This window comes from Austrofundulus limnaeus, unplaced genomic scaffold (genome assembly GCF_001266775.1).
Source record: "Austrofundulus limnaeus strain Quisiro unplaced genomic scaffold, Austrofundulus_limnaeus-1.0 Scaffold1049, whole genome shotgun sequence".
Classification (NCBI taxonomy): domain Eukaryota; kingdom Metazoa; phylum Chordata; class Actinopteri; order Cyprinodontiformes; family Rivulidae; genus Austrofundulus; species Austrofundulus limnaeus.
Window position 1 is genome coordinate 67,282 of NW_013953451.1, and position 10,576 is coordinate 77,857.

Genomic DNA, 10,576 nt, shown 5'->3' on the forward strand with positions numbered 1-10,576 from the left:
ACACACACACACACACACACACACACACACACACACACACACACACACACACACACACACACACACAGAGTGTAGAGTAAAAAAGCTCAAAACTAAACATTGCACAAACAGTTGAGCAGCTTCAACACATATATTTCATTTCTTTGAAAAAGCAGCAACATGTAAATAAATTGTATTGTTTATCGTATGGATATGGTCTAACTATATTTAATCCATATTTGGGTCCTTTACTATAAAACAGGAGTGGAGTTAAGACAAAGGAATTAAAACTGGATTTCAGCCTGTCAATAATTACGTTTAAGATTTAACAGCTAACATTTCTTGAAAGAAAACTACCATTGTTAGAGTTTTAAACTAAGATTTTATTGTGTTAAGAATGATTGATTGATTCTTCTWCTTAGAYACTGCCACACCAAATATTAGCTYAATATCTGTAAAAAAAAAWGACAGAGTTAAAGCCATTTTTGTGCTAGTTAAAATAGATTAAGTGTAGCAGTCATTTTTAGTCAGGTTGACTGTAAAGGATAATCAGTTGTAGATGTGTGTTCATTGATTACTTCCTAAAAGTTTCAATCAATTTTACTGACAAACATAGTTGATTTCAACATTTATCATAATTTTAGAAAATAATCTTGTGTAATCTTTTAGTGCTCGCAGTATGTACTGTAAGTGAACATCAGCACACCAAAATTTTGCTTGATATCTGTAAAACTGACTGATAAATACCCAATTTTGTTGCTTTTCAGTGTCACCTATACCTTCAACCAGGTTTACTTCAAATGTTAATAATCTGCAGATATAAATCTTGTATTTACTGGTTTCATTAAAAGATAAATAAAGTAATACCTGGTCCATTCCAGGCCGGGCCTTGGTGTACAGAGTTCTGGTCTCTATGTGTTCTGGCACCAGTTTGCACCCTACAGCTGGGATCTCAGCCCACCGGTGCAGGACCTTCAGAGACAGRTGCTCATAGGACTCCACCGGTTCATCTAAGACGTGGACACATGTACATAAACATGAGGTGTCGACTACTGATCATCATTACAAACAAATAAATGCATGCTGGAAATGAAGATTTATATTCCTCTCATTTTAAATAAAATAAACCTAAAACCTAAAAGGTGTTGGCAGTTTCAGTTTTAAGAGTGAGCTTAAAGTGAATTAAGCTTTTCCCACATCTCTCATACACAAGGTCATGAGGAAACTTTTACCAAGGTATTTCTCATTACTTGTTAATTTCTTGACTGTGCGAAGTGAAAAGTGACACAATAAGTGAACGTTCAGACGAGTTCAAGTTGATTCATAAAAGACTATGCAATCATTTATTTACACAAATTGAACAGGTCATAAGTTACACTTGATTGTGGTTATTCCAATAACAAGCGTCAGAGTTAAATGAGATAAAACCCGCGTCCGAATTTCAATTCACATCAACTCAGATTACTTATATAGAACAGTAAAATGTCAGTTCTGATGTTAACAACCAAACAATTTTACTGGCACTTTTAGCTTAAGTTTTGGCAAATTAAGAACAAGGAAAGGAGAAAAGTAAGATTATTATGTTGCTGCTACTTTTACTTTTATCAAAGTGTGGGTCAACCGGAACTGCACGTCTTTTCTAAGCTCAGGTTCCACATGACACGTCACTCCGAACACATCAGCTTTTACCTGATAATGACTTCCTAACGCACCCTCAGGGTAGGAGCTGGCTCGCCTCTGATCAGTCAGGGAACTGATGTCGGCTCGCTTACCAGTCATTGGCGAACAAGTGTTTTTACAGGTAACTTTGGTCTGTTTCAGTCCAAGCCAGAAAAATTCAAGCCGTATCCAGTTCCTCCTTCCAAAATAAAATCTCCCCTCGGGAGTTAAAACCCCACTCATGAGGCTCAGCCTCGGGGTGAGACCACCGGCAGGCGTGCCAGCTCCCTGGCTGTGAAGTCTTTCCGAGTTAGCTCATGGGATCTGACTTAAAGCCAAACTGGGGTTTCTCCGGAGAAAATCCCAGCTGTCTGCCTAGGTTGGAATCAGGAAGAAGAGTGTGTCGCTCAAAGCCGTGCGGGTTAGTAAAAGAAACGGACAAACTTTGGTTCCGCCCTCAGGCTTAGAGATGAGTCAGAGAAAGAAAGATAAAGATTTGCCAGCCAGCGCCAGCCCAAGGTTAAAATTCTGTGGTTGTTCAACAACATGATATGATAACTAACCTCTTTTCAGCTTTCTTCTGATAGACTAAGAGAAATCACTGCAAAACATTTATGATGATTAATTAACATTTCTGTTTTATAATCAGTTCTGAACCTTCTGTTAGTCCAGATAAATGAAAGATTTTCTCAGGAAAAATCCACAATTATATTACTGTGTTCACAGTAAAATAAAAACAGTGATTTACACAAAAACACAATCAAAACATTGTAATCAGATTCTCTGATTTTTTCATACCATTATAAATCTTTAAGGTACGATAAAAGAAAAGAAGTGGTTCCACTTTTCCTGTGACAGTCATTATCATGATTTAACAAATGCATAAACATTCTTAGTTAAATGACAAATGAATCACAAACAGAAGAGATTGTTCTGTCCATTATCTGATTAAGAGAACTGAGGGGTTCTCTTCCACGGTTGGAATGACCTGTCATGGCCTAAATAGAGTTCAGTTTGTGACAGAGTTCCTGTCCTCTCGTCAGGCCTGTCCGAGGCCTGCTTCGAGGCAGTAAATCTTGTTTCTTCACTCGAGGTGACCCCTACACAGTTAGTTAGCAGATGATTATGCTGAAATATAGAAACACTGACTGAATGCTTTTATCCTCCGCTAGGATAACTTTGTATAATTTTCCACAGCTCTAATTCCATAACAGATTTTCTGACTGGGGATCTGCTGACTTTTCTCTGTGTTTATGACAAACCCCAGAGACTGTAGGTGTGACATCAGCAGAGTTTTGGGCTCTGGCTTGATGAGGAGAGTCCGCCAGTATTAATAAATTGTCCAGGTAGTCAAGGGTTCGGCTGCCCCTGGCCCTAAATGTCATCTGTGCTGCTTCGAGGCATTTTGTAAATACTCAAGGAGACAGAGAAAAACCGAGCATATGATATGCCTTATTTTCAAAGGCGACGTAGCCTACAGAAATTTTCTGTTTAGTTAGGATTGAGATGTGAAAATATGCATCTTTCAAATCCACTGATGTGACCCTGTCCCCTGGGTGCACAGACTGCATTGTGTGGCACAGAGTCAACATTCTGAATTTCCAGCTTTGTTTAATTGTCTCAAATCAAGTATGGGACGGAGACCCTTGTCTATCTTTGAGATCGCAAAACCTTAGCTGTAAAAACTGCTGTTAGACTTATGTGGAAGGACAATTTTTATTTCACCCTTAGTTAGAAGTGAGCGGATCTCCTCTGTGAGAGCTGGAGTGAGGTGTAGCGACAGCGGGGCTCCTCTGAATGAAAGAGGAGGCTTGATGAATTGTAATTAGTTGTCTTGAACTACAGTTTCAATGATCCATTGTGATGGTGCGCACATGTGCCATGCTCTGACATTAGAAGTGAGCCTTAATGGTGTTTATTTGTGGGTTTGTTGTGCCCTCTACTGGACACAGTTTTAAGTGGGTAGAGAGTTGAGCTCCGTTTGTCTGAGCTCTCTCCCCATCATTTTTGGAGTTTGTTTTATGAAACTGGGGCAAGGGAGTGCTAATGCGGAGGTGCATTCCTGTGATCACTGGGGGCTCTGGGCTGGGAGTAATCTCGCCTCTGCATTCACAGATGCAGGGCTTCCCCCTGTTTCCTTCTCCGATCTCAGCGGGTCTGGATCTTCTCCAGAGCTTGGCCAAACAGTCCTGTAGTTTCAACAGCCTGATGGAGAAAGTCTGAACACTGGCACTCCAGCAACTCAGTGAGGATGAGCCACAGACGTCGGTGCGTGACCACCATTTCCGATATGCCTTTTCTGAGTGCAATCCCTGCAGTGGTGTACAACTGAAGGAAAAAATCCACCATTCTGTGGACCCCATCCAGCAGCCCACTGGAGCTTTTCCTGGACTTCAATGCCTTCTACAGCTCCTGCAGCTTCTTAGCCTGGTATGCCTGTGCGTGCACAGAGACCCTGCTCATTTGATCTGCTCCAGCTGTGCGACAGAGAACTAGCACTGCTTGCCAGTGAGAGTGTCTTTTGCTGGCTGATGCATTCAGCTTGGCTGCCAGTGTGTCATCCATTGGGGGGATGTGTGACAGACCCACTGGACCCATGTTCTCCAGGTCCAGAAACTGGGAGAAAGGCAAAGACAATGGAGCTTGGGGGATGCCCATGTCTGTATCAGCTCAGTTAAAAAAAATCCAGAAAATCCGACAGCCTGTTTCTCACCAAAGTCTGCTGCTTTGGGAGAAAATTATTTTCCGTGAGACTTGTCTGGCGTTGTCGCGGTGGAGGGGCGTGCCATTACATGTTGAGACTCTTGGCCGCTCTGCAACACAGCTCGAACAGGGCTGGAGTGGATGCATCTACTTCAACAGGCATCTCCACCGCTTCTTTCGACATCTTCTATACCTCCTGACCTCCTGTCTCATCCTCAGAGAGACCACCTGAGAGATCTTGCTGTCTCCCAGCAGCATAGTCTGCATGTGGAACTTGACCAGATCCACGTCCCCATTGGGAAGGGTTCCTTCCATCTGCTGACTCCATAGTGCTGTAGAACTGTCCTCCATCTTCTTGGATTCCAACTCTGCAATTTGTTGAAGAGTCTTGGTTGCAGATGAATTTTGTCAGTAATTTTGTCAGGAATCTCACTTATCTTTCCAGAGTCAACTTATGGAGTTGGATACAAAGCATGCAACATGCTGAGACACACTGGACAAATGCTGCAAGCACTTGGACATGGACATGAACCAGGGATTCTGGCCTTGCCAGCTTTAATAGAGTCAGTGAACCTTTTCTTACTCTTCTCTAGTACCATTATTATGACAAAAGTCAAGTCAAGTCAAGTCATCTTTATTTGTATAGCACAGTTAAAACAGATAAACTGTTATCAAGGTGCTTCACAACAAATAAAACAATAAAACAGAACACTGTAACACACAGCAATGATGACAATTAAAAACAGCAAGTAAAAATAAAATAAAAAATATCATCCAGTGAATGAGACTAGCATTAAAAGAAACACATAAACTGCGCTAAATCAGCTCACTCAGTATGAAACACCAGAGAGAAAAGATGGGTTTTTAGCAATGACGTGAACTGGTGAACGGAAGTGGCCTGCCTAATGTTGAGGGGAAGGTTATTCCAGAGTTTGGGACCAATGACTGAAAACGCCCGATCTCCTTGGAGCTTCAACCTTGTTTTTGGAATCTCCAAAAGCATCTGATTGGATGATCTCAGAGCCCTCGAAGGAGCATATGGTTTCAGTAGCTCTGAGAGGTAGAGGGGTTCAAGGCCGTTTAAGCATTTATAGGTTAATAGCAGGATTTTAAAGTCAACTCTAGTTTGCACGGGGAGCCAATGAAGGGAGGAGAGAACTGGTGTAATATGCTCAGACCTACGTGTACCTGTTAAAAGCCGAGCTGCTGCATTCTGGACGAGCTGAAGGTGTGCAAAGGAGGCCTGGCTGATTCCAACATACAATGCATTGCAATAATCCAGGCGAGTTGTAATGAATGCATGGATTAAAGTCTCCAGGTTGGGTCTGGACAACACTGGCTTGAGCTTAGCTACCTGYCGCAGTTGGAAAAAGCTTTTCTGCAGAACGGAACTAATTTGTTTACTGAACTTTAGGTCTGAGTCTAAAACCATCCCGAGATTTTTTACTGAGTGTTTGAGATAAGGCTGGAGAGAATCTAAGTTCAAGTGATCAGAGGTGGTAGCTGAGCTAGGGTTAAAGATGATGACTTCAGTCTTTTGATCGTTAAGGCTTAAAAGGTTTGAAGCCATCCATGTCTTAATGTCGTACAGACATTTTATGAGAGGGTGAAGTGARCCTGCATTAGCTGGTTTCAGGGACAGGTAGATCTGGCAATCGTCTGCATAAAAATGGAATGAAATACCATGTTTCCTCAAGATGGACCCTGCGGGAGCATGTAGCGCATGGAAAGAAGTGGTCCAAGAATAGAGCCTTGTGGGACTCCACATGGAAAAGATGTTTTAGCAGAAACACTGTTCCCAACCTTGACACAGAAATTTCTGTCAGTGTAGTGCAACACCTGTAATCCCAACCCAATGCTCGAGTCGAGATACAAGGATACTGTGGTCGACAGTATCAAAGGCAGCGGTAAGGTCAAGGAGTACAAGAACCACAAAGTGACAATAGACAATAGAGGATAGTTGTCTTCCAGTTAGCAAGCTAAACTGGGAAAAAAATAGTTATTCTGCTCTTAAGCTCTACCACGTTAACAGGCTAAGCAGGGGTGGGCAAATTTATGCCGGTTAGCAAGCTAAAGAGGTTAGAAGACAGTGAAGCAAAAAAAATTGGCCATTAGTTGCACTAGGTGTGTTAACAAATGTTGCATGTTAGCAGCCTAAACAAGCAAAAACAGGATCAAACGTAGCGACGCCCTGGGCAGGGAGCAAGCTCACCTCCAGTCCACTACCTAGGTCACATACAAGGGACCTGTAATCAGGTTAAAGCAAGTTAAAGATTGAGGAAATGAGAATGTACTGCATGTTATAACCCAGGAGGGCGGGGCCATCCGTGAATGCAGCAGTTTCATTGGCCTTGACAGACGGGTTGAAAGAAACTTCTTCACATTGGTCTTGCAAGAGCACAATCCCCATACTCATGTGTTGTATATCAAGTGTACTGACTGAAAGGTAGCCTAAAGTGTGACTTACCTTTACTCTCATCCATGTACAACGTCTTGCCAGTGAAAACTTTGTCTGCCACAACGATACGTCCTGGACTGAAGTGAGGGCCGTCCACACCATTCTCTCTACACATCTTCGACAACAACTCTGATGGTTTCAGACAGTCTCTCCAGGCATTATAACCCCCACTGACAAACAAACAGTTTCAGAGTGAAAAGATATATGGATTTTGCTTTACCTGATGCCACATATCCCACATTCAGCTGAATATAAAACTAGCACCTGCACTTACAGGCTGTACTCAGTAGGAAGTCCACAGGTGGATCTGTGTCGACTGTAAAAGCGGTTCTCCAAATCAATGCGAGTTTCTCCGATCAAGTCATCCCCTCCCACCAAGTCATAATCATAGATGACCACGGAGAGCAAAGACTCCTGAGGAAATGTGGCCTGTAGCTCAAAAGATCTGGGTGGAAAAATGTAGACATGAAGCTACTCAAATAATTCGAACCTTTTTGGAGATACAGGGAACTAGCACTGTACCAGTTAGAGATGACACCACAAAAAACACAGTAAGATGAAAAATCAAACATTACGCCTTCATTATTTTCAGTTACGACCCACACAACAATAGTGACCAACAGTAAAACATGTCACACAGGAAATGTTTTTTGCAATGCATACACAAATCCTTTGCAGTAAAAGTTGCATTTATGTTTCCAAGATAGATGGAAAGTTTTATGCCACTTTACTCGTTAGTCCCCTATTAGCATTACAACAACCAATTGCTGTATTTGTGCTTTCTCCTCTGAGTGGAAATGTGTTCACAACTTGCATATAGTGTGGCTCCTGTCAAAAATAATGTTTTCCTTTAACTTCCTAAAAGTTAAAATCCTTACAGCACAGAGGGTGCTGTACGTCTCGATCGGCCAGCTCGTTATCATGTCTCTGTTGTATGAACACCAAAAATAGTCTGGATGCTGCACTTCAGTACTTCAGGGTTCAACGTTTTACATTTCTCTACAGGACATTGTTACCATAAAAACCAGAATAATCAGAATTGTTCTTGTCTGCATTGCACTGCATTAAAAAAATAAATGATACCCCCTCCTTGTTAGGTGTAAGTGAGGGCATGAATGGCTGTCTCGCTTGTCTCCAGGTGGCCCTATGATGGGCCGCCTCTGTGGATATAGGTGCCAGCTCCCTGTGACTCTGCACAGAAAGGTGACTAAAGAATAGATGATAGAAACTAAAGTTACTTACCTTCCAAAAACAGGGTTTAGCTGTTTAGGAATGTAGTTGTCTCTGTCTTTGATTTCCTGTTTACCAAGACGAAGAACAATGTAAGGGTCGGCCTTCCCATCCGGATCAGATGGGTGTAGGTTCTTTGCCTGAGAAGAGTGCAGGTTTTAATCAAAATCACTCCATGATCTGAAGAACAGGGCTGAGCAGGACTCACAGAAATGATGTAGACTCGTATGAGGACTTGGACCTGGTGGTTGGGAGGGATTCCTCTGCTGACAACGAATTGACTTGTGTCCGTGATTTCATTTCCTGCCTCATCGTCCCTCAGCTTGTAGAGGCAGAATCGTCCCTGTTGAAGCAGCGGAAGAACGGGTTTGAAGATGGATTAGATTTCTTGAGGTGCAGGATCCATGGGTGAAACTTACCTTAAATTTCCCAACAACCCTTTCCTCAGATGCTCCCTCATCTTCATTGGCTTTTCCTCTGGACAGCTCGTAAGTGGTCACCCAGTCATCAAAAGGACCAAACTCTGCCTCCAGTTCCTTGTTATATATCTGCAAAGATTATCAGAAGCACTATTATTATCTGAAGCACTGTTCTTTTTCTGTCTGATTTCACATTACTGGCAAACTCGTCCATATAACTTATGCTACAATTTAAATGTTCATTTTGTTTTGTTTAATGTCTATTTTTTTATAGATGATACGCATACAGAAAATTTAAAAAAATGGAAAAAATTGCATATTTTCACAACTAATATGGCTTAAGTGATTAATGATTCACTTTGATGACAGCTGGCACGAGATGTTTAACTAAAGAACACAGAGCACTTTTGAGGACAAAAATGTTCATAATTTGAACAAAGTTGACCAATGTTTTGAGAAGAGGATAAAGGAAGCCATCATACAAGAAAAGACTTTTATACAAATGCATACATGTCATGTTGAAAGAATTATCTGTAAATTACAAGGATTTTCCTCCATGTTGCATGTATACAGATGTCGAGAGAAAATCATACAAAACTTTACATCTCAGAGCCCGGCCTGTGAGAGTACTATGGATTTTTAATGACATTTATGGATTTCAGAAGGTCATTTTACAGGTAAATGTTTGAAGGGGTTGACATGTATGCAGATAATTAGGTCCCAGATTTCAGCTTCCAAAATAAACAATACAGCATTAAGCCCAGTCAGTTCCACACCTTCATGCATGTGACCAAAATATCTCGAGAGTCAGGCAAACGAAGACTCTAATGACCCTCAGAAGGAAGGGGAGTGAATTTATTTTGCATGTGAATTTAGCTGCATAAACAGTTCAATAGCTTGGAACTCTTTACAGATTTTTTTTAATCGAGAAAACTCCTCGGGTGAGAAGGAAAATGTCAAACTAGAATAGAAGTCTAGTTATTTTATTTCTTATTTATACATTTATTGGGGATTACACTTGTTCAGTCAACAAGTTCTAACTATTCAAAAGAATTACTTTAGAAAATAATTATACAGAATTCAAATTAATTGTAAGATGTAATAAATAGTTTTACAACTTAAATAGTTAACCTTGTTGTTGGTCCTTCTTGAAACCTATTTCATATCTAACTTTGCCATATTACAACATTTTAACTAAAATATTACAAACTTAAAAAAATGACTGCTCACATACATTATTACCTGTATATTAGTGATGGACAGATTGACAAAACTGTGCAAAAGACTTAAGAGAATCAAAAAATAATTGTTGGGTTACTGACAATGGCTTTAATTCTTTTGTATTTTTATACATTTTTGCTCGTTTAAACTTATAGTGGAAAGCTAGAATTTTACTGGCTTACGGTGTCTGCAAAAATAAATACCTTGAGTGTGGCTAATTTAGTACACAGTCCGGTGCTGAGCTCCTGGGTTCCTTTTGATTTTTGTTTCTTTCTCTTTTCTCCATCTGACTGGCTGCTGACTGAGGGAGAGAACAACATGTTGTATTTTCAGTGGGAAATACTGATGTACAGCACAGAGCACTATACATGATGAGCAGCGGTGCTTAAAAGCAGTTTTAACAGGGAACAATACGATGCAAAGACCTGCAGGTGACGTGTCTAAAGCAGATGAAGCTCACTTCATCTTCTCCAACAGGAACATAAAAGTTTGCACATTTTGTTCAACGAGCACAAAAATACTGCCTGGGTTACCATAAATGATACCATGCAGATTTTTCAGTGACAGAACCACCTCCAGCAACTACACACAGAGCAGCCTACTCATGTCTGTAGTTGTGCCACAGAAACAAGAACACAGCCAGTCCCCAAAGCCTGCAGTTATCAGTGAGAATGTGAAAAATACCAGATGCTCAGTGTAACCATTAACAACTCCTTTAACTGCATGCACGAATCCTTACCCAACGTGTCTATTCCATCGTTGAGCAAGCTGTGGTATGGCAAAGCTGCAACGCACAACAGCATGTGTGTGGGTCAAGGGACTGTTGGTAAGCTCATCCTCAACACAGTTTATGCAAAAAAACTTCAGTAAAATAGTAAAAAAAAAAAAAAAAAAAAACGACAACACT

At 41.0% G+C, this 10,576-nt stretch overlaps 1 protein-coding gene across 1 annotated transcript in view; it reads right to left on the minus strand.

The window, feature by feature from the left end:
- fer1l6 (fer-1 like family member 6) overlaps positions 1-10,576 on the minus strand; it is a gene marked incomplete at its 5' end in the record, with an annotated part of 67,530 nt that overhangs the window by 13,533 nt on the left and 43,421 nt on the right. The window contains 8 exon segments of the mRNA XM_014030390.1: positions 656-989; positions 6,809-6,969; positions 7,074-7,244; positions 8,042-8,169; positions 8,238-8,372; positions 8,449-8,577; positions 9,873-9,970; positions 10,409-10,453. Of these exon segments, the coding sequence (XP_013885844.1) occupies positions 656-989; positions 6,809-6,969; positions 7,074-7,244; positions 8,042-8,169; positions 8,238-8,372; positions 8,449-8,577; positions 9,873-9,970; positions 10,409-10,453 (1,201 nt within the window).